At 48.3% G+C, this 24,802-nt stretch overlaps 1 protein-coding gene across 13 annotated transcripts in view; it reads right to left on the bottom strand.

Moving 5' to 3' along the window:
• CPNE2 (copine 2) overlaps nt 1-24,802 on the bottom strand; it is a 205,538-nt gene that overhangs the window by 80,265 nt on the left and 100,471 nt on the right. For 9 of the 13 annotated variants that reach the window (XM_078848086.1, XM_073307434.2, XM_073307438.2 and 6 more), the window contains 4 exons: nt 23,639-23,772; nt 21,890-21,944; nt 9,980-10,031; nt 4,773-4,906 (listed from right to left, as the gene is read on the bottom strand). In XM_078848086.1, coding sequence (XP_078704212.1) covers nt 4,773-4,906; nt 9,980-10,031; nt 21,890-21,944; nt 23,639-23,772 — 375 coding nt within the window. The remainder of the gene's footprint in view (nt 1-4,772; nt 4,907-9,979; nt 10,032-21,889; nt 21,945-23,638; nt 23,773-24,802) is intronic. The other 4 variants (XM_073307437.2, XM_073307439.2, XM_073307442.2 and 1 more) reach the window with 1 other exon arrangement.

Below are 24,802 nucleotides of genomic sequence, written 5' to 3' on the forward strand. Positions count from 1 at the left end.
CCTGTTTGGCCAGCGTGGCGAGCTCATCAGCATGGACAGAACGGGAGGTATTGGATCCGATCGCTATCTGGGGAGAAGAATCCATGCAGGCAGAACTCCGTTCCAAAAGACGAAATGCCAATATATATGCCAAAATCTCCAAAGGCATGGACGGAACCCCGGGCTGGGCTGAGCGGGGCCGGCGGCCAGGCGAACGGAACAAAAATCGGCATGCATGCCGCAGGTTGCGTTAAAGGAGCGTGATGAGAGGAGGCAGGATGCAATGCTGAGGCTAATGGGGGAGCAGACTGACATGCTCAGGGGTCTGGTGGAGCGGCAGGAAAGGCAGCAGGAGCACAGACCGCCGCTGCAGCCCCTGTGTAACCAACCGCCCTCCTCCCCAAGTTCCACAGCCTCCTCACCCAGACGCCCAAGAACGCGGGGAGGGAGGCTATGGGCACCCAGCCACTCCACCCCAGAGGATTGCCCAAACAACAGAAGGCTGGCATTCAATAAGTTTTGAACAGTTGTGTGGCCTTGTCCTTCCCTCCTCCCATCATCCACCACCCCACCTGGTGCTTCCCTCCTCCCCCCCACCCCCCCTGGACTACCTTGCGAGTTTTCCCGCTATTTGTGTGACGAATTAATAAAGAATGCAGGATTTTGAAACAATAACGACTTTATTGCCTCTGAAAGCGGTGATCGAAGAGGGGAGGGCGGTTGGCTTACAGGGAAGCAGAGTCAACCAAGGGGGTGGGTTTTCATCAAGGAGAAACAAACAGAAGTGTCACACCATACCCTGGCCAGTCATGAAACTGGTTTTCAAAGCATCTCTGATGCGCAGGGCGCCCAGCTGTGCTTTTCTAACCGCCCTGGTGTCTGTCTGTGCGTAGTTGGCCGCCGGGCGATTTTCCTTAACCTCCCACCCAGCCTTAAACGTCTCCCCCTTACTCTCACAGATATGGTGGAGCACACAGCAAGCCGCAATAACAATGGGAATATTGGTTTCGCTGACTTTTCCTTTCACTTTTTAACCGTGGTCCTTGTATGATTCTTACAGCGAGTAAGAGAGAGGTGGGGAGAAGGGAAGTAAAGAAACTGGGGGAAGGGACAGAGGGGGAAAAGGAGTGGGAAAACACCTGCCGCTTCTTGTCTAGCCCTAGGGGTTCAGAGTGAAACTTCCCCATGAGTGGAGGGCTCTCAACCTGCCCCTGCTGAATCCTTGGTCTAGGACTTGCTAGAACAATGTCCAGCTCTTTGAGACCTAGTCAGGAAAGACAACTCTTTCTGAAGCCCCTGAGATTGGAGACTGGGATTCCTGCCCCCTACTGCAGGCTTTAGATCCTGCTCTGCTCGCTTGCTTTTGCAGGTTCTGCACAAACTGCAGGATAACGCGCAAGGTGTTTACAATGCTCAGAACTGCAGCGGTGAGCTGAGTGGGCTCCATGCTTGCCGTGCTATGGCGTCTGCGTGGGCAATCCAGGAAAAAGGGCGCAAAATGATTGTCTGCCATTGCTTTCATGGAGGGAGGGAGGGGTGACTGACGACATGTACCCAGAACCACCCGCAATGTTTTTGCCCCATCAGGCATTGGGAGCTCAACCCAGAATTCCAATGGGCAGCAGAAACTGCGGGAACTGTGGGTTAGCTACCCGCAGTGTACCGCTCCAAAAGTCAACGCTTGCCACGGTACTGTGGACGCACTCCGCCGACTTAATGCGTTTAGTGGGGAAACACACGATCAACTGTATAAAATTGCTTTCTAAAAATAGACTTCTATAAAATCGACCTAATTTCGTAGTGTAGACATACCCTTTGAGACACAAACGTCTTGGCTATTGAGCAGCGATCTGTACATATTGCGTGTACTGTTAAGTGGAATTTCCTTGCAAAGGAAATAAACAGGTTGTTCCCTCTTTGTGGCTTCTTTAGGACATCTGAAGACCTGAACTGTGTTATAAAACTAAAGTTTTCTTTGTTGATTGCTTTTCACCTTTGGTATATCAAGTCTTCCCTGGAAGACCCAGAGAACTGGAGTGGGAGCCTTTTCTGCCCTTAACTGGAAGAGTGAGGATGCTGAATCTTTAACAAAGATTTTCCTCCTAACTGTTAGTTGTGTGTTGGAGCTAAATAAACCAAAGAGTTTAAAAACCCATCTGAATAAGAATTTCCTCTCTCTCCAATTGCTCAGGTTCCAATTGTTACATCATGATCTTACTAATACTCCAGCCATCTACAGGACAGCAGAGGTAAGACCAGTGTAAGACAGATGCAGGAGACATTTTTGTTTTAAAAGCAACAACAAGACGCCTTGCAGGTCTTATGTTATTAATTGTACAGATCTTTTCTTCCCCATTTCTCAAGTCAGCTTAAATTGTACATGGCCTGGAAAGGAAGCTGATGTCATGTCTACACTCGGGGGACTATAGCTATGGTGCTGTAGCTATGCCGATTAACCCCATAGCGTAGTTACATCCTATACCAATGGAAGGGGTTTTTCCATCACTGTAGGAACACCCCCTCCCTGAGCAATGGCAGCTAGGTCCATGGAAGCATTCTTCTGTTGACTTAGCTGTATCTGCACTATGCGGTGGCATAGCTACCATGCTCAGAGGTGTGGATTATTCACCCCCCCCGAGAGTCATAGCTCCTTCAACCTACATTTTCCAGGTACCCCAGGAGCCATGAAAAGTTCAGATATCCTCCCCATTCCACCCCCAAATGCCAAATCAATAAAATAATCTACCCTCCCTGCAGGCCACCCGATTTGCCAGGCAAGTTGTTGTAAGCTTCGCAACAATCAAACTGAGTGGCTTTAACTCATCATGGGCCAGGTTGTAGCCCATCCTGTGCACTGAAATAGTAGTCAGGAGACATAAGGAGCCCCTTACTCCCCAGGGCTGGCTACCCATGCTGGGGGTAGCAGTGGAAAGGAGAGCAGCCCTGGTGGGGCTGCTAAATTAATCTGACTCTGCATGCATGCGGCCAGTGCTCCAGGGAATGTACCAGGTATAAAGCAGGCACTGGGTACTTTACCCCCCAGAACCCCAACACACACACCCCCCCTTGGAGCAAGGGGAACTGGGACACAGATTGTGACTCAGGCCTTTTCTGCAGTGAAGACATCAAGATTGCTACCTCACGGCAAAATCCTAGTGTAGACGAGGCTTTTGCCTTGATGTAATTAATGGCGGTCAGCCTCAAGTTGGGATCCTAGGGTTGTCCTATATGGCTGATCCCCAGAGTAAAGAAGAAATGTTTGCAGCCTTGACCAAATGCGCAGCAGCCCATTAACTCATGGTAAAGATGTCCAGTGAAGACGAGCCCTCAGTCGCAACCCATTTGCCAGTCTGCTTGCTTGTGTTTCCAAAACCACTGAACACAACACAGGAGCCCGAAAGCCAAGCTCCCAGACACGAAACACTGTTCTACACCTGCAAAGACGGGCTTTGTATCAAACAGCATTAGCCCTCCCACCCTGCATTCTATCGTCTCCTCCTCTCCTGCCTGTTATGCTCATCACAGTGTAGCTGGAGCACTTGTGTTTGAAAGACACCTATTAAAACGAGGGGCACGGGGAAATAGTAGAGTTCCTTATTTTAGATGAATCATTCTTTCGGCGTATCCTATCCGTGGGCCATACATACTCATCGTCCGTAAGCTGTAGCAATTAACGCATGTCCCACCGACTCCCACTAACTTTTAACGGGAGCAAAAATTAACACTGACACTGACTGCTTTCCCAAACCTCGCCCACGGAGTTTAACCTAGGAAATGACTCAAACTGTATTATGTCAAGAAATAAATCACACAGTTGTTTGCCAGTGTGGTAAGGGCATCGGAAAAAAAAAAAAAAGTCGATCAGAGGCCTGGTCCAGTGGTTGCAGTGCCCAGCCTGGGGTTTTGGAGACCCAGGCCGAGCTCCTTGCTCTGGTACAGACCTTGGCCAAGACACTGGGCCTCTCTGTGTCTCAGGTCCCCCGCTGGCAATGGGGATAAAAGCACTGCCTCACAGGGGTGTTCAGAGGTTCTCAGACACTATAATAGTGAGATAAGTACCTAGGATAAACCGCATCTCTTCACTCGCCTGAAAACACACGTGGCACAAGAGGAAGAAGGATGGCCCCTGGGGTTACTAAACTGGGGCTCGGGAGACCTGGGTTCAATTCTTGGCTCAGCCACTGATTTCCTGTGCGTTTGGGCGAGTTGCTTAATGTCCTTGTGCCTCAGTTCCCCATCTGTATTATGGAGAGAACACCACTTCCTTACCACCCAGGGGCATGGAGGTTAATTCCATGGTGCCTACAAGATGCTCCACGGTTGCAGTGACAGAGGCTATAGGTCCCCGAACAGAACCTCAAACTCCGAATTCCATGATATCAATGCCTTTGTCATTGTATCTGCCTTTGTCATGAACCTGCAGCAGCGGGTCTTACTAAAACCAACAGTGTTTAAACATACGGTATCTGAAATTACTTCTTCCCTAGATATAGCTGTTCCATGCCTTTACCAGTGAGACATCCCCTCAGCTTTTAAACAGAGCTAGTGACTGGCCTGTTGGCTTAGATCAAGCATGGTACATATCACTGACATCTGATACATCCTCTACCAAGGGACCACAGCCTGTGCCTGCAAGGGACGGATTAAGTTATCAAATAGGTCTTTTTTATCTTGCACTTCTATGATCCTGTGCCCTCGAGGAGATAAAAAGATGGTAAGCTTAATGAGTCTTGCTTTGAAATTCCAAGCCAAGGCAGGGATACAGATAAAACGACAGACGCTTGTTAACTTACCGCTGCAAACTCCTGATGGGTAGCCTGGGCAGCAAACCGAGCCACGTGATTGACAATGGGAGAGAAGTTGGTTGGTCCGTAGAAGCGTATGTGAGGCAGACAGGCTGAGTATGCTTGGACAATGCCTTCCACTCCTTCAAGAGAACCAGACAAACCAGACATTAACTAGACAGCCTCCAGGCCGGCTCCTTGCAGTAACCTTCTACATACACATCAAAATGAATTTCAGATACAATGGGCAGAAGCTTGAGATCACTAAAGCAAAATTTCACTTTGCTACTTATCTTACAGTAGCATCTTGTAGCCCCACCAGAGATCTGAGCCCACTTCTGCGAGAGACCATACAAACAGCACTATACCCGACCAGTCAAACAGACAGGCAAGAAGTGGTAACGGAAACAGACACAGAGAGGTGAAGTTAGTCGAGGTCAGTGGCTGAATCAGGAGTAGACACTAGGTCTCCTGGGTTCTAGTCCAGTGCCCTAACCACTGGGCCATACAGTCTACCACCAGTGTTTCTTGAAACCACCTGCTGGCTTCCTCTGGAGTTGTGGATGCTCAGAACTTCAGAAAACAAGGCTTCAAATGCCTTTGGCTTCGACAAACCTTTTCCAGCAGACACCTGAGCCCTTGTGGTTAAGAGAGAAAGAGTTTCTAATGCCTGAATTCAGATAGGGCTTCCTTTTGTTTTTTGGAAATATACCAAGCCATGTGAAGAACCTGCCTGAGCAGGAGCACAAATAAATGCCCTTAAAGAATCTCACCATGCCAAGAAAAAACTGAGGCAGCCATAAAGCAGGGAAAGGAGTGGAGAGAAGCCACACTCAGAGGAACAGTCTGAATGGAAACTTGAACCAAGAAGTTTCACTGAAGTTCTGAAAGTGTTAGAGGAGGCTCTTTTGCTTTCGTTACTGATAGCCCTGCTCAGGTATGTACATGCCGGTCAGCAAGTTAGACTAGGGATACAGGACTGTCTCAGCTCAGGCTACACAAGGAAATAATCCATCCCTGGAGCAGACGCCTTATTGACTGTTTGCCATGGGTGATCATCTGATAAGGATTACATTGGTCTATCCCTACCACGTCCATTGTCTGAACTCTCCCACCAGCTTGCAGGGGACTTCTATTGTTGGCAGCAGATTTACAAGCTTGGGTTATGCAAGTGGCTTGGGGGTGGCTGGCTCTGAAGTTACTGCATTCTCTCTTGTTGGCTTATGTAGCCGAGAAAAATGTTTTTTTTTAAATAAGTTCCTCACTTCTGAAATAACAAGGCCAAATTCTGCTCTGCAACGTGGGAGCAAAGGGAGCTGGCATTTCAAAAGGGAGCCACCCACACACATCAGAGGACAGAATGTGGCTTTAAACTCAATGCTCTGCTAACGTGCAATGCCCAACTCTGTGGCCGGGGCGGGAAGCAGGAATCCAAGCTGCTTGGACAAGCGAACGTCACATTGCTCAAATGGAAATATCTAGGAGTAAAGACACACAAAAAGGAAACACACAGGCTATTGCATGCCTGCAGCCTCAGACCACTAGCTGATGGCAATGCCTTCCAGCCTGACCGGAACAGCATGACGCCGATTCCCTGGAGGGTCATCTGTGCTCTGATCACCTAGGAGACCAGCCTCCGCCAAAGTCTTTGCACAGATGCAAGATTTGAATGTGGCTGCACTGAGAGGTTCAATTTCCAGCTGTGTCCTGAACTCTCAGCTCCATTCTTTCCCATCCCTTCATCTCTCTTTTAAAGTACACTCATGCAAAAGTTATATCTATCTGCCTCTGAACACACACACACACACACACACACACACACACACACACACACACAGAGATTTTGAAGACAGAATAAATATCAACTGGAACTAATAATTTTCTCTCCCCTTCTTACTGACGGGTTAAGGCTTCGGCTCTAAAGAATGGGGTGGGGTGGCAGGGGTTGGATCACTTAGTGATTCCCTGTTCTGTTCATTCCCTCTGGGACACCTGGCATTGGCTGCTGTCAGAAGACAGGATACTGGGCTAGATGGACCTTTGGTCTGACCCAGTCTGGCCGTTCTTGTGTTTGAATATAGCTGATTCCAAGGGGTAAAGTATTGCAGTACAGTCACGGTGGTCCCAGCTTCTGTATGCATAATTTCAGCTACCAGTAAAACCCCTACTCTGCAACCACTTGCGTGCATGAGGGCCGCTGTGACTTTCCTGGAGAATTATTGGAGTCGACAGGGCTCCCCCTTAAGCACAGCAATCTGCCTGCATGCAAGAAGTTGCAGGATCTGGGTCTAAGTGTCTATTTTAGGATGGGATTTTCAAGAGCGCCTAAGTGACTCAGGCTCTCAACTCTCATCAAAGTCAATGGAACTTGTGCTTCTGAGTCACTTAGACGCTCTTGAAAATCCCACCTGTAATACAGTGGGGGGAGACCCCCGAGCCCTCTGCAGTTCTAAGTAAGTTTTGGCAAGCTTTCATTTTACCAAATATGTTGCTATGACTGCCAAGGAAACCTTCAAAGGGTGCACGGAGCAGAATGGATGCTGCGGTACCTGCCTGAGTCTGCAATAGTAGCTCTGAGAGGTCTGAATTGCCCTGTTCATTTCAATGGAGGTGTTAACACTTAACCCCAATGGTGACACTAACCCCCTTTTTAAAATATAAAACTTTGATATTCAATTGTGCACCTAATTTATGCACAGAATTACTGTGATTGTATGTGTAAACTGGGTAATTCCATGCAAAAATGACCAAAGAGGAGAAATACAACATTAGTTCTAAGGGGCCCTGCACCATTTTCTCTCATTTTACGAATGAAAGGTTGAGCATCCTATTCTTCACTTTGATGTTTGTGAAAGCATCCCACTGTTAACTCCGCTGTGCTTCAAGGGTAATGTAACGGCATAATTTGACATAATTTGGCTCTTTCCACAGAACAAATTTGATATCCACTTCCGAATAGAAAGAGAACTGTCTGAACATGACCCAGTACCGTGCTGTCTGAGTCTGCACATATAACCCGGCGTATAGCAAGGACCTTAGGTCCAGAGATTCCTCTCAGATAGGTGTTGAATCTGAAGCCTACTGATGACAATTTAAACTATTTCATGGTTCCTGCTGAAACATTCCCAGCCAGCTTTTTCTTGCAGATAGGAACGTTCATCTGTGAATGGAACTCCTGTAGAATGCAATCACCATCACCCATGCCTAATCAGATCTGTGCTATCTTCAGATGCTTCATTTCCAGGGATATTCATCCCCTCCCCGGTTTGATTTAAGATAATTTATCATGAATAGAAGATAGGGCATGATATGGCAACTTAAGATTTATTATGTCATTACCAAGAGGTAAAAAAGGACGTGTGCCACCCAAGCATGTGTGTCAAATAGTATTTCAACCATTATTCTGTGCATCTGCACAGACATGCAACTAGCGCATAGTATCTTGCATTGCTCTGTTTACCAATCAGAGAAGTGTATTCCTATTTAAACTAAACGTTTAGTACTGGTTTAACAGTCTGATAAAAGGCTACACTAGAGCAGGAGGTTTATGGAGGACCCTGGCACCGTGGTTCTGCAGAGTTACAATTATTAATGTCACTGTCCAGCAACATCTGTTGAAGGTACTTATCTGTCCCCCATTACTTATCTGACCACCACAGTCTCATTATGTATCCCCAGGAGGGAGGGCGGTGCTGTTATCAGATTATCTCATTATCAGATGGGAAACTGGGGAAACAAAAAAAGAAAAGGAGGACTTGTGGCACCTTAGAGACTAACAAATTTATTTGAGCATAAGCTTTCGTGAGCTGTAGCTCACGAAAGCTTATGCTCAAATAAATTTGTTAGTCTCTAAGGTGCCACAAGTCCTCCTTTTCTTTTTACGGATACAGACTAACACAGCTGCTACTCTGAAACCTGAGGAAACCAAAAGATTAAGTGACTTGCCCAGGGCAGTCTGTGGCAGACTCAGGAATTGAACCTGGGTCCCTTGAGTACCAGACTGGTGCCCTAATCACTGGACCATCTTTCCTCTCTCCAGCCTACAGAATCAGGACTGTCAGTCTTGTTAGGTCGTTATCTCCATCCTCCCATCCCTGCCAGTATGCCCGCCTGTCGGCAAGGCCTCAGGGAGGAGGCAGAGTTCGAGTTCCAGGCGACCGTGGGCCAAGTCACTTTGCCTCTCTTTGCCTTGTTCCTGATCTACACTGGGGGGAGTGTGGGGGGGGGAAATCGACCTAAGATACACAACCTCAGCTATGAGAATAGCATAGCTGAAGTCGACGAATCTTAGGTCGACTTACCTTGTGTCCTCACGGTGCGGCGTCAACTGCACTTCCGCCTCTCGCCACAGTGAAGTACAGGAGTCGATGGCAGAGCGATTGAGGATCAATTTATCGCGTCTACACTAGACGCGATAAATTGATCCCCGATAGATCGATCACTACCCACCGATCCGGCAGGTAGTTTAGACGGACCCTTGGTTTCCCCCATCTATAACAACAGAAGTAATACTGACCCATGATGACAAGTGCACCATGGAGACACATGGGTTAACCCCACAAAGGGTTAAGCGGACCCTGGATATTAGATTACTTTAATTCAATTTAGTAGACCAGGTCTACACTGCAGATCTGTATCGGTATAACAACACTACACAGGGGTGTGAAAAATCCACACCCACGAGCGATGTAGTTACACCGACCTAACCCCACAGGTAGACAGCGCTACCTTGATGGAAGAGCTTCTCCCGTCAACAGAGCTACCGCCTCTCAGGGAGGTGGATTAATTACGCTGGCAGGAGACGCTCTCCCATCAGGGTAAGAGCATCTTCACATAAGTGCTGCCGGTGTGCCGACGCAGCCTTTTAAGAGTAGACCTGCCCTTGGTCTATATTACCTAGATCGTACACTCCATATGTTGGCACAAGTGCCTAGGATATTGTGCCCCTGCTCTGTGAATTTCAACTTCAAGAGGGCTTGTAAAAGTACAGGAGGTATACAGTGCTCTTTGTCCTATAAGCCTCCAGGACGCTGCGCTGCTCGAACACAGGCTGTACTGAAGACTTAGTCAGGACCTGCTACACTGCTCTGTCCAGGGCATGAAGTTAACAGGTCTTTGGAAGATATCACAGGGGAGGTAACAAGTCCTAAGCAGACTAATAGTTAGCAAATACGGGTCCCCACGCTGGAAAGGTCTGGGCCCGCGTATGTACTTACCGGAACAGAATGGGTTGGTGGGGTTGAAGTTAATAGCAAATTCGTGAGATACCTGATGGGGAAAAGAAACAATAACTGAAATTGACATGAAAACTAAGCACAGAATGGGGTTTCTGGCAATAGGCTTGGCAAAAGAACGTAAGGCGGTTTTTGGGTCTGATGGGCAGAACTCCCCTGCACTCCCCAAAGGGATTCTAGCTTTGTTTTGGTAGTGCCACCGATTTATTAATTCCCCATGCTGGGTCTGCAACATTTCCTATACCCCCAGTTATGCCAAGCATAGGAAAAGTAAAAATTAACACACTCAGACTTAAGAAGCTTTGGGGGGCTGGGATAGTTCCTTTTGCCTTAAAGCCTTTTGATTAAATCTCCACTCAGCTTCCTCTGAAATTGGGATTCCCATCACTAGTTCTTTAGTGAACAGTAAGAAACTGGGTTTGTCCATGTTGCTTCCCTTTGTCTACCTGGAGGAAGAGCACAGGGAGAAGGGACCAGATCCTCAAAAGGTATTTAGGCACCTAGCTCCTATTGATCTCAGTGGGACCTAGACACCTACATACCTTTGAGGATGTGGGCGGAGCCGTGGAGATGGGCCAATTGTAGGCACTTCTCTCACATACCCCATCAAGAATCACACTCGCTAGAAGTGACTTTCATTCCATGTAAGCTCACAAAAGGCTCAAACAACATTAACCACATTACACGGAGTCCTAGTTGTAGACACAGTCCCTGTTCCCCATCCCTTTGCAAGCTGGCATTGCAGAGCAGGTGAGAGGTAAACCCCTGGAACTGCTTGGACTGGCTTTCCCAACCATCAAGGAAAATGCTTAAGGAAGCCCACCTTGCTAGGCAGTAGCAAGACACTCAAGGTCTTCAGGCAACTGACACCATATGGGAGGAATTATCCACCTCTCCAGAAATGGGGAGATGCTTCCAAAAGGGGATTCCTTGGGACGCTAGCAAATGAAGAGTGCCTGGCGTTTCCTATCAGTTATGTGGCGGCTCAGCATGGCCATTTGCAAAATTAATAGCGATGCTAATTGCAAAGCTCTCCTCAGGAAGCTATTCCCAGCATCAATTACATTAAGAGGCACTTGCTTTTACTGCTCCTAATAATTCTGCTCATGCCATATGAATGAATTACTCAGGAAACGCTGTGCCAGTCAGGTTGCCAGGGGAGTGCACAAGTGTAAGTGAGACACGATGTATCCCAGAGTGATAAGAAGAGTCGATGAAACTCAGACAGAGCCAGGTCTCACTGCCCATCTCTGCCATTCCAGTGTGGAAGATTTGCTCAGCAGCTCTGGACTGGTAATTGCCAGAAATCACTGCGCTGTTTCCTGGAATAACACCACTGAAATGCCCTGGTGTTATGTGCAAAGGATTCTCAGGCCCAGCAGGGAAAGACCAGGGTGAGGGACTGAGTGGGAAGTGATGCTATGAAAGAGCCTGGGAACCCCTGCAGAAGCAGATGCTTTGAATTAATCAGCACACACTGTTCTCTGACGAGGCCCAAAGAAATTAGAAGAGAGGAATGACTCCTTGAGACCCACTAGCGATCTCGCTGTGCAGACTGGAGACGATGGATACAGGCACTACGGAGAATCTCAGACGAGACAGATCAGCAGCAGAGAGATGCACCACTTTCTTTAGCCTAACTCTGCTACCAGAGAGTGGGATGCGCTGGTTCAAGCACAAGGGGCGGGCTTGGAACTGGCATTTGGCTAGAACTTGGATTCTAATACTAGCTCTGCCAGGGATTTGAGGTGAGTGAGCAATTCACTTAGGGCTTAACTGTCAAACTCAGAGGAGTAAATGTAGGCACCTAAACTGACCACGTAGGCACCTAAATAACTAGTCTGACTAGCAGTAGTGCTGAGCACCCCCAACTCCCTTTTTCAACACTTCCGACAATTCGGCTGGTTATTTAGGCCACTCATCTCAGGTGCCCGAATGTGAAGATGCAGCCTCAGTTTCCCAGTGACACTGGGGATAATAAATCTCCCATCTCTTATGGGTTTTGATTAATGTATGTAAAGTGCCTGGATATCCTCAGACAGAGGGTACCACAGTCCATGAATATTAATAAAGCTAGTGAAATGAACCTTTGGTTTCAAGGGAAGTTAGCATTAACCATCCCTGCATAGGACACAAAAACCTTCCAGACTGTCAGGGAAATACAGATCTCTCCTCTTCAGCATGTCCCCCATCTCCGTTCAAAATACATGCTATCTAGAGAAGATGACGACTTTATCTTTTCGTAAGAGGCAGTGGAAAAAACTCCTAAAACTCTTTTCTGCGTTTAAAGCCAATTAGCCGTTGCACAAGGTAACGTTACCATTTCCTCTCTGGGTATCTTCATGCTGGTTTAGGGCAATCAATAATGCTGCCATTCATATGCACAAGCCCTGACCTGGCGACCGAAGCCTGTGCCAAATCTTCAGTGACTGGGCTCTGTAATGCAGCTTTCCCTTGGCCGGCAGCATTCCGCAGAGTTTACACATCAGGCCTGTGTACCAGAGAGCAGACTGCAAGATGACCACGTTACAATTGCAGCATTGTGCACTCAAGCCCCTTTCCGCTCCTCCAGCCCCCTGATATTTCCCAGTGTAACCCTCCTTCTATCTTTAAGGCCGTCAGGCTTCCCAGCTGAGGAGAACGGAGGGCGTAGCCCTTTGCAGAGCCAATCAACAACAGTTCCTTAGGGCTCATTCAATGCTGGCTGAAGTGAGTGTAAAGCATCCCATTGACTTCAGTGGGCTTTGGATCAGACTCCTTAGCTGGCTAGAAGGCCCTGCCCCCTCTTCCCAGCCCCGTATGCTGCAGCTCTCCCAGATGACGAGTAAGCTCAGAAATAGAACCGGTCTCTCCTGGCGAGCTGCACAGGGCATTGCTCCCAAACCACTGGGTTGGCTCCCCTGGCAGCAGGGTTGGAAGAGAAGCCGTCAAGGTGCTCCTATAACCCTCTCCCTCCCCACACGACTAGAAACCCTCCTTCTCACAACTCATGGCTAAAGGTGGACGCGGACATCCCAGTTAATTCCGGACATCTCCTGCAAAAGCACGGTCTTCAGCCAGATTGTGCCTAAAAGTGCTGCTTTGAGAGCAGAGACCGAGTCATACAGCCAGGAAAGATGGCTGGCGGATAAGGCCCAGGACTGGGACTCAGGAGACCTGGTTTCAATTTCTAGCTCAACTACAGACTGGGACCTTGGGCAAGTCCCTGGCCTGTGTGTCTCAATTTCCCCATCTGTAAAATGGGGATCATACTTCTGTTGTCTGGTCTAGGTACACTGCTTTTTAAGGCACCGTCTATTAGTACAAAGCCTCCAAACTCTGATGGAGGCCCTCGGAGCTACTGGAAGACAAAGAATAATAAAACAAACAACAACATTTGCTTTGGGTACCTTCATCTACCAGCTCAGAAATTAAATTAGGTTGGATTCCAGAGTCTACGCTTGAACCCAGATCTCACGCAAGGCATTAAGCAGCATGGGGTTGGGGGATGGGATTTTGAGCAAAAATCCATCCAATGCCATATACCCTCTGTATCTTCCCACTGAAGTCTAAACCCATCTGCTTCCTTTTCCCATCTTCGACAGTGAGACGGCTTGAGGTTCTCCTTCTGGAGATGCTAGGATTTCAAGATGTTTTTTGACATTTCCATTTGTGTGCAAAATATCGTATTCATATCGGTTTTTTGAAAGCATTTGGCAGTGCCATGGCAACGAGCGCATCACGAGAACAAAGCATGATTTATATGACTCTTATCTTTAATGATCTTCCCCATTTCTATTCTGGTCCTCACGCTACGAGAGCCACACTCCTCTGTGGTCAAGTTTTAACCTGCTGCATGTACATTTTATTACACATGGGAGGGGTCTTATTTAAAAATTAAAAGAGCAACAGTTGGGGGGGTGGAACTCCTATAAGAGACCCTGTCTTAAAACAGGACCGTGGTCTCAGTGAGTAATGGCCATTTTGGTTTTGAATATCAGGAAAATCTGGGCAGTGCTGAGGACCCAGGACTAGAAGAGCAAGTTACATGTGGGAGTCCACCCCTGAACTGGCAGAGGGCTGCAGACCCAAGACTGAAATAAGCAAGGAGCACTGGAAGAGAGGAAGAAGGCTCATTTGCCAGAGCTATGTGCAAAGGTCCAGCAATAAAACAGCACAAAGACTGCAGACCAGGACTGAGTCCTCTATTTTCTGGTGTCGAAGGTCCAGGGTTCGATACCCATAGCATCATTATCAACATGGCCACAGCCGAGCCAGTGGGAATTAAGGGCCCTTCGTTTCCATATATTCATTAAACGCTTGATCTTCTGGAATTCTCCTTTCTGAATGTGAACAGGAATGGAATCCGGAGTGTGAAATTATTATTAAGACCGTGCCCGTGCTGGGCTAGGGGTTTTATAAGCAGCTATGAAGACTCGGCCCCTGCCCAGATTACATCTCAGCAGTCTGAGCAGCGTGGCAATATGCAGCGAGAAACGAGCACAGGATGCATCTGGAGTTTCCATATTCTCTTCAGTCCCGTTAAGTTTTCAATTTCTGGCTTCTGTCAGTCATAACAACCAGTGGGAGAATTATTCACTGCAAGTTGTTTACGGAGATTTGTCCCATTGAAACAGGTAACATGACAGACAGGAGTGCCATGTACTGGTTAGGGGGGCAGATGAATCATCTCCAAGGTGTACACTGGGACCCTGATCTACAGGCAGTCAAGTGGCATTCTGCCTGCATGCAGACCACAGAATCAGACCCAGCTCCCTGTTTAAAAACCTCACACAAAGAGGTGACGGAGAAAGAAGAGGCACAAAGAAGGCTGGCGCATATGGTCAGTCAATGTCATGTCACTCAAACACTTCCGACATACCCAAGCATTTTGTTATCAAGCCTTCTTCTCTTGGCTCCACTGGCCACAGACCAATATTGGACAGCACACCTCCACCCTGCCTACCCTACCACTCCCACCGTTGTCCTTACGGGAGGAGCTGTGTTCTCTGTGGAGAATGGCAGATTCCAGTTTTGCAGCTGAAGATTATTTGGTAACTTCAGCTAGAGCAGAAGCCAGCCAGAGCATGCATGGAGCAGGGCACCCCGGTGCTCTCCATAGCTCAAGCTCCCCATTTGCTGTCAGATTGAACACCAGCTGTTGATGTTGATCCAGAAGCTGTTTATGGTTTGGGCCCTGTGCATCTCAGCTGAGTTGCTTGAGCTGTATGGCTGGAAGGGGCAGGGAGGGGGAAGAGAAGGGGAACGGAGTCTAGCAATGGCCTGGTCTATACTACAGTTAGGTAACTCTGTAAGTGTCCACACTAAAATGTAGCTCCCGTCCCACCAATGGAAGTCGCCCACTACATCGACTTAATAACTCCATCTCCATGAGAGGCGTAGCGCTTAGGTCGATGTTAGGGTGACACAGTGTCTGTGTAGACACTGTGTTACTTACATCACTTGTTCACAGCTGACAGCCCGAGCCGACTAAGGACTTCCTGCAGCAGACCACGAGGATCAGGGACAGCAGCGGGGCCCACACCAAGGTGAGGAGAGTACGAACTGGTTTTGGTGGGGGAGAGGGTGGCTGTAGCAACTGACTTATATGGGGGCAAATGGCTCCAGCTCTCAGCCCAGGGCAGGGTAGGCAGGCCATCTGTCAATGCCCCACCATGCCCCACACAGTTAAGTTGGCGGAAGCGCTTCTGGTGAGGACACGCACCGCCCACAGAAGCAGCACCGCTTTAATGGCTGCAGTGGCTGTACGTTGACTTCATTTTGTAGTGTAGACATGCCCACACTGGAATTTGCTTCTCCCTTTGTCCCCCAACCAGAGCTGACCGACATCGGCCACGTCTCCACTAGGGAAACATGTTTAGACAGAGTGTTGAAAGGGGGGGAGGGAATAGCTCAGTGGTTTGAGCATTGGCCTGCTAAACCCAGGGTTGTGAGTTCAATCCTTGAGGGGGCCATTTAGGGATCTGGGCCAAAAATTGGGGATTGGTCCTGCTTTGAGCAGGGGGTTGGACTAGATACCTCCTGAGGTCCCTTCCAACCCTGACGTTCTATGATTCTGTGAAACGCCAGTGTGTCGTAGAGGGTCCTCGACCAGCTAACACAGGTTAGAACTCCACCAGCCTTGTCCACACTTGCATTTCAGCACAGTGTCTGACTCTCTACAAACACTCTTTTTTTCCCTAGGGAAGACAAGGCCAGTTAGGGCAAGTTGCAAGGCCTCGCTATAGTACTCAGGCTTTTTTCCAGAGGGGAAGATTTGACAGGAAAGTGCCCTGAGTTTCTTGTGATGGGCGAATAGCGTGGTAGTATTTTTTTGCACTTGCTCCTAGAGAACATGGTAGGTGCATTTTTGTAAGTAACTAAGTCACTGATGCGACCAACCACTTTATCTCCATGGGACTTTGTGGATGAATAATCAACAGCAGAGAAACTGCATTGAGTTTATCTCATACTGAAAAAAGCGTAAGGGAGAAAAGTCCAAGGGCTTGGCCAATTGGCTACAGAGCCGTTCACCTTTGGCCTGCAGGTTCAAGTCCAGGCTACATGGGTACTGATTTTAAGGGAATGTCTACACTCTGATTAGACCCCCACGGCTGGCCTGTGACAACGGGCTCAGGCTAAGGGGCTGTTTAATTGTGGTGTAGATGTTCAGGCTGCAACCCTGAGCTCTGGGACCCTCCTGCCTTGCAGGGTCCTAGAGCCTGGGCCCGAGCCCAAATATCTACACCACAATTAAACACCTGTTTGCCTGAGCCCCACGAACCTGTCAGCTGGCTCGGGCCAGCCCTGGGTTTTTAATTGCAGTGTAGACAAACCGCCAGTGGCCCACTGATGGCTGTTTGATGGTGTATGGCAAACGGGTTAATGGTCTCACTCTAGGTCCTAGTAGACACCTGTCTATGCTGTATAACCATCAGAATTGCCCCTTCGCTGACACTCAGAAGAGAGGCTAGGGTCTGAATGGGCAGAATTACCCTATCATAGGGCCCTACCAATTTCATAGCTGTGAAAAACATGTCACAGACCGTGAAATAAACCCTTCCCCATGAAATCTGATGTCCCCTTGTTCCTGGGGGCACCCCAGGAAAGGGGGCTCCTAGCTCCGGCTGGGCAGGGGAGGGACAGGACTTGTCCATCTCCTGCACAGCTGCTCTGGGGGGGGCGGGGTGTGTGGAGATCAGACCCACCTCAACCTCTGGGAACCTCCTGCGGCTGCAGGAAGCTCTGCGGTTCCTGCTTTCAGAGTCCAGCTCTGAAGGCAGCACAGAAGTGAGGGTGGCAATCTTGTGACTCCCCTAATAACAGGTTTGCAACTGCCCCTGATCCCCTTTTGGGTTGGGACCCCCACGGTTACAACACCATGAAATTTCAGATTTAAACGTCTGAAAATGTGAAATTTACCCATTTTCCAATCCTATGGCCGTGAAATTGACCATAATGGACCGTGGGGCCTTACCTATCACCTTTAGAAGTGGGCAGCCTTGGGGCACTTTGTCCCACCAGTGTGGGGGGAAATGGTGCAATCCAGGTGTTATGCATCCCACTGTGCCCAATGCCCCGAAGGTGGGAGCCTGGTACAGCCCCCAGCGACAGAGCCTGGCTCCCTATCGCAAGCTATTTCAGTCTATGCCTTGAAGTCCCCGGTTCAATCCCTGGTATGTCTGCCAAGATGGCGGCTGTTCCACTTACACACCCCTGCCCTGCAATCCAGGGACAGAAGACTTGGATCTTCAGAGCTGGCACTGTGGTCCCTTCAGCCCATACTCCATTTGCTTTGGAAAAACCCTCCCCTTCCCCCATAGTGAGTATTTCAAAGATACCAAGGCTGCATGAACGAAGCCCATGCATAAAACCCTGATGGACTAGGGCAGAACAACGCGGGCAGGAAGAGTGCGCAGCGAGCCTGGGCAAGAGCAGCTAACAGAGCTGCTGCATCTCATTCCAGGAGCCAATTAGCAATGAAAACACTGGGGCTATTTCAGAACAGGTTTTAAAACACAGTGCAGAGTAGCAGCGAAATGTAATTTTGAAAATTAAAGCTATTTTTCAGCCAACAGATGCTCAAAGCGACAATATCAGATAACCTTTCGTGAGACCCGAAGGACATGCACATCACTGGCCAACGCAATCACAGGAACTCATGGCTGGAAGCTTTGCCGCCCATTCCTCCCACCCTCCGGTCTCTATTACCATCTCCTGTGACACCACGGCCTAATTTAGGGCCCTATTATTTTGTAAAATAGTCGCACCTAGAGGCCCTACCTAAGACTGGGACCTTATTGCACTAGGTGCTGTACAAATACATTGCAAGAGACCCTCATTGCCCTGAAGAGTTTCCTATCTAAATAGACAAGCGTAGGAGGGGAAATAGAGGAACAGGCAGGGTGAAGTGCCTTGCTCAAGGTCACACTGCACACCAGTGGCAGAGTCAGGAACAGAACCCCTACTTCTCCGGAGTCCCAGTCCAGTGCTCATGCCACTAGGCCATGACAACTCTGGGATCCTACAAACCGTGACTCCAGCATGCAGTCCTACTGACTTCTATAGCACCTTGTGGAGGAATTACTGCCGGCAGAAATGGGCCATTGGACTATACATTTTGCAGGGCAGGGCTTTCTTTTTTATTCCTCTGTAAAGCACCATCAAATCAGTACTGAGGGTAGAAATCCAGACGCTCCCCAGCTGGTAGTTTTCAAACAGAGAGATGGAAGAAAATCACTCGGAGGTATCAACTCAGGTAAAGGCCTGTCTTTAAAGCTAAGGTAGGTTGCAATCAGGGGTGCTGGAATGAGGGGGGGCATGGGGCCACAACCCCATCACTTTTACAAGTGGGAGGGCTTTTTACTAGCTGTAAGGGTGAGCGATGCGGGGGGGAAGGGGAGCGAGTAGGGAGGCGGGGCCTCGGGGAAGAGGCAGCGCGAGGGCGACGGCTGGGGGGGAGGAGTGGTGCGCGGGCAGGGCCATGGTTCAGGCGCCCATGGCCCCTCCATTTTTAGGCAGTTTCCTCTGCTCCTGATATTGCAATACAAGGCGAGCATCAGAAAAACAAACATCTAAACCAACCTCTCTTTATAAGCCCTGCGGGACATAGCCCAGGGCATGTCCTGCGTGCCAGTGGAAAAGAGATGGGTAGAAATGACTGTAATGACTTTGCCCAGATGATTTGCAGTAAACGCCCTTCCTGAAAAGCCAAACTTTTCCACGGGACAATTGTGATTTTCCATGCGGAGAAGCGAAAGGATGGCTCCGATCTCACTCTCTGCCATGAATCTGACAAAGAGAGGGAGGAGAGAGAAAGGCCGAGTGCCTGACTCAGCCTCTCTGGCTGCCGGGCTAGCAACTCTTTTCCCGTGGGAAGGCACGTCCGGCCAGCCCCAGAGACTGGATGGGAGGTTAATTGATGTCCTAGATTGGTGCATTTTAAAGACCCAACACCTTAAAAACCAGGTTACATAGACCTCACTCAACATTTAGCACCCTGGCCTTTGGTTATGAAGTGCACAGCTCAATAGGGCAGAAAATCAGAGATGGAAAAAGACCTGTTAGGCCATCTAGCCCGTGCCTACAATGTATTCTCCAAAGATTCAGTTCAAAGTGCTCCAGTATGGAGCCTCCAGATCTTCCCTTCTACAGCTCACAAACCTCACTGCCGAGAGTTTTGCTACGACTCCGATGTTTTGTTGCCTCAATCAATCCAAGGCCCATTGAAGTCAACGGAAAGATTACAAGGCCCCAAAGCACGCACTGTGTCCAGAAATGGGAGAGTCTCCCTTGCAGTACAAAGGGTGCCGGGGCTGGTGGAATGACCTGCTCACTAGCTATGCCACGATGGGCACTGCTGGGATGTCTCCACCATTCAGAAGCGGAACATTTCAAAGTGAGGGGGATTAGTTAGCGGGCAGCAGCAATCCACCCACTGCGGACACAGAGAGCACCGCTCTATTCATGAGACACAAGCTGAAGTTTGTTTGACCATTGTAACGCCCCACATAAACATGCCTCTGAAGCCATGAGTGGAAACAATGGTGCCATCAGAATTCCCCCTCAGAAGGCCAGCTTTGGGTCACAGCCTGTCCATGATAATGAACTTCCAGAGTAACCACTTTTAAACAGCCTGAACTCATGTCACCTACTGACCCAATCGGTGGTCCTGAACATCCTCAACTCTTACTGATGTCACCAGAGGCACCCAGCGACTCATGGGATCAGGGCTGTAGACTATTTTCTTTATGGCAGGGTCCACATTGTCCTGTCTGAAGCACTATGCCCATTTATGGGGCTGGAGAAATAACAATTCCACTGAAAAAGGGAGGAGAAATGCATACTGAAATCTCCTGCTATAAAGGCCTCAGAAAGGCACAATAGGGTCGCAACAGGTTACCAATAAATCGCTCTCCCATGGACAAGATCAGGTTCCGAAGTCTGAGTGCCCTGTGCCCTCTGTTAACCAAAGCAGAGATGTAGTAGCCCACTTTAGTCTAGAACCCCGCCAGAACCAATCTGGGTACCAGTGAGATTTTGGTCAGTGTACAGAGGCCAATACTGCATGAACACAAGAACAGGACAATGTAATGAACACAAATAACTGATGGGGAGACGCAGACAGGTTCAGAGTTCAGCCCGTGCTGTTCAAAAACACAGAGAGATTTGCTGTGTGCTAATTTACTACAGGTCTTAACACAACAAGATTCCATGGGCTAAATTCATCCATAGACACCAGAGGAGTTCCACCACGGACAAACGTGGCCCAGTATTTAGACAGAGCCAGAAACTCAGCAGGAGGATCACATACACTCTAAAATGCCTTCTCCTATATTCATGCACTGGCTCTTCCGTGAGCCACGGGTGTGAATTCTTTGGGATCTTAATTCTGCCAGCTGGTCCAAAGTCTCTGCAGGACATTACAACGACAACGTATTAGGATATTAGGAAAAACTTTTTCACTAAGAGGGTGGTGAAACACTGGAATGCGTTACCTAGGGAGGTGGTAGAATCTCCTTCCTTAGAGGTTTTTAAGGTCAGGCTTGACAAAGCCCTGGCTGGGATGATTTAACTGGGAATTGTTCCTGCTTTGAGCAGGGGGTTGGACTAGATGACCTTCTGGGGTCCCTTCCAACCCTGATATTCTATGATTCTATGATTCAAACCGAAATGCGTGTTTACTGTGGAAACGCTGACTGGACTGGGTTTTGTAACGATGCTCTGAGCACCGCACCATATGTTAGGGGAGATTTCTTTTTTTGGCATGTGCATTTGCAGAACCATGTCCACTTTAACCATTTGAGTGCCTACTCCCAACGAAGATCAACATGGCTTTCGGGAGATTCGCTGAGAGCCAGCCCTGGAAGTGACTGGCTTTCAGCGCACCTGAGAACACGGACCGTACAAGATACAGTCCTTAAGGTGTAAAGATTTAAAACCTATGACTATCTTTCTGGGTCCATTTCCACACTACGTGTAAAACGTTACACAACGGACATTCCCTTTTCAGCCCCCTTTAATTTTGTCCTCGGTGTCTGTCTGACACACTTACCAAGTGGGCCCTGCCACTTTCCCCAAATCACTCCTGCCAGGAGAGTGACTCAGTGGCTGACTAGGCCAATTAATGCCAATGCGGCTGCTCTAATGCCATCTTGAAAGGGAGGGAGAAATTGGCTGCCAGCCTCCCTCCCTTCACACACACGTACAATCATGTTTCCTTCTCCAAAGCTTGAAAACCAGAGCCCGTCTATCCCATCCCCCCCAGCCCATCCCCTGCATAAAAAGCTCTCGAGTTACAACAGGCAGCCATTCTGTTCTGAACCCTCAGGAAGTCACAGACAGCTTTATTCCTGCTCAAGTGGACGCATACATTTTAAACATGCAGAGCATATGGCAGGCAGAATACTTTACCTTCCAGTCTGGCGGTAACTGGGCACCAAATCCCAGAGCAGGAAACATTTTGTCTCTTAAAAAAAAAATACAACCAAAACAAAACAGGAAGTGTTACTGGATTTGCACCCCCTCTCCAAACATACAACAACATTTCTTCACTCATGAAAGGTCTGACGAGGCTGGAAGGTACTCAGTACCTGAAGTGGTCATTGAATACAGATCTGTGGCAATCATTCCCAAGCAGACCCCAAATTGCAAGATTATCTTTTTAATATCGCATGGTTCTTAGGCCAATAGATGTGGGGGCTTTATTAGCCTTTGGGCTTTTCAGCCTTCTAGGGGTCACGCTTTCAAGCTTTGCTCTGCAGTCACAAGAGCCAGAAATTTCTTCTCTTTTTAAGTCGTGGCTGAGATTCTCACGTCATTGCAGGATTGCCGGAGTTTGGGGTTGAAGAAAAGCACCAGCTATTCTACTGCAAGGTTCCCTATTGTAATCATGAGAGCTGGCAACACTGCTCCCAGGATCAGGCCCTAATATATTATCCAGTATTAGAACGCTGACGTTCCTATGATTGTTTGATTTATTGATTTTATGCCACACTAGAGGAACACACAACCGGTTAATCGAGGGACACAGGCATGTTAGCACAGCTGTTTATGGGAAAAGATACTAGGGCAGAGGGAATCTGCTTTTCAAATGGACAGCCCGCACACTGTAAGGGCTTGTCTACATGGAGCAGCAGTGCACGCTATGGGGATGTGATTTCGAAGATGCACTAATGCATTGCACGCTGGCTCATGGAGACTCTGCTGGTGCTCACTTAAGGTTCCCTAGTGCACTTGAACACTGCATCAGCAGGGATCAATTAATATGCAACACAGTTGTCTATTTTAGAAATCATATCCCCACAGCTAGCATTACCCCACCATGTAGACAAGCCCTAATAAGGGTATGTCTACACTGGACGCGAAGCCCAGGTTTGACTCAGGTTTGAGCCCACGCCCCACTTCTGTCCACACACAAATCAGTCTGACTCGGGTCTGTAAGCACTCAGGAGCTGGGTGCTAGGACTCTGCTAAGGGGATGGATCAGAGTCTGAGTCCTGCTGAGACTCAGGTCCAAGCCCTGTCATGTTGCAGTGTGGATATGGCTCAAGGGGCACACCGAAGTCAGGTGGCCTGCATAGTGCAGTGTGGACACGTTAGCACCATTCTGAGACCCAGGTCCAGCAACTATAAGACCAGGCTTACAATGGTCAAGCATGGGGTTGGAAACATGGAGTCCACAAGTCCTGGTCCCACAGAACTGGGCTAAGAGTGCAGTGCAGACCTACCCCTGAGTGAGAGAATGGTTGGTCTTTGATGGTGTGAGGGCAGATGGGATTATTTTCAACACCCCATTTATGCTTGAATTCTCCTCTCCCCAGAAGAAGAAGAAAAGAGAGATTCACTTCTGTATTTATTTGGCAATTCATGGCTGAAACAACAACTTGAATTTGTGTCAGTTTTCATCCATAGATCTCAGAGCGTCACTTAAGCGGGTATTTAACCCCATTTTACAGATGGGGAAACTGAGGCACACAGAGGGGACGTGATTTGCCCAAGATATCGCAGTAAGCGAGTGCAGAGTCAAGTGCCCCATCCTGCTAAACCATGCTGCCTATGTGCACTAGCAACGGAGGGAACGTAACCTGCCAATATCCTACCGAGGGAAGAGAACACTCTGGGCCAAGCAGCTATGATCCAAATGGACGAGACAGTACTTACGAGTCATAGTCCTGAATGATCTGTCCGACTGCCCAAATAGCTGACAAGTATTCGTTTGTTCCCATGGGATTGATATAGTGCAACGAAGAGGGGTCCCGCGGATTCCCATTGGATGCTGTGAAGTCAATTCCGACCTGAATAGGAAGACAGAAGCACAGACCTGTAGAAATCTCCATTATAAATCCAGCTAACAGGTCTATGGACCAGGCAGAAAACTTCACTGTCTTCCCACCACCCCTTTCATGATGAATCATAGAACCAAAGGACTGGAAGGGACCTTTATCTAGTCCAGTCCCCTGCACTCAAGACAGGACTAAGTATTATCTAGACCATCCCTGACAGGTGTTTGTCCAACCTGCTCTTAAAAATCCCCAATGATGGAGATTCCACAACCTCCCTAGCCAATTTATTCCAGTGCTTAACCACCCTGACAGTTAGGAAGTTTTCCTAATGCTCAGTCTAAACCTCCCTTGGGGCAATTTCTTATGTCTTGCTTACAACACTCCTGCTAATACATCCCAGAATGATCACTTTTTTTGCAACAGCGTTACACTGTTCACTCATATTTACTTCATTTTCACTTGGGATCAGCATAGCAGTTTGGACAAAATGTAAACCAACCTCACCCCATGCCAAAATTTTTGAAAGTTTCTAGAAGTTCAATTCTTTTGCATAGGCTTTCCTACAAAGCTTAGTTGATTAAAACCAGAGTCTATTTGGTCTAGGTTTTACGCCTTCAGCGGCTCGGGTCCACATTTTTCAGAAGTGGCCACTGTTTTGGGCGTAACAGTCATTTTTGAGTGTCCCCTTGGAGGACCAAGAGACTAATTCCCAGAGGTATTGAGTACCAGTGGCGCATGCTGAAGATAATTTTCATTTCAGGTCCTCAGAAGATCTGTTAAAAATCAGACCCAAGATAAAGCAGATTAAATCGGGTGCCCAAAAATAAAGCATCTCAAGTCAGAGACCACTTTTGAAAATTTTTGGACTGAGCTTCTCCATGCGCCTGTGTGCTTCCTATTTACAGTCTGAATCAGAAGGACTGAAATACCAGAAGCGGTCCTCAGTGCTTCCACCTTGTCCGCTCCAAAGTGCTAAGCCCAGGAAGAAACTCCATGAGCCAAATTCAGCGGCGTTATCCCAGAGCTGAATTTTACTCTTCCT

Source organism: Lepidochelys kempii, chromosome 12 (assembly GCF_965140285.1).
Source record: "Lepidochelys kempii isolate rLepKem1 chromosome 12, rLepKem1.hap1, whole genome shotgun sequence".
Lineage (NCBI taxonomy): Eukaryota > Metazoa > Chordata > Testudines > Cheloniidae > Lepidochelys > Lepidochelys kempii.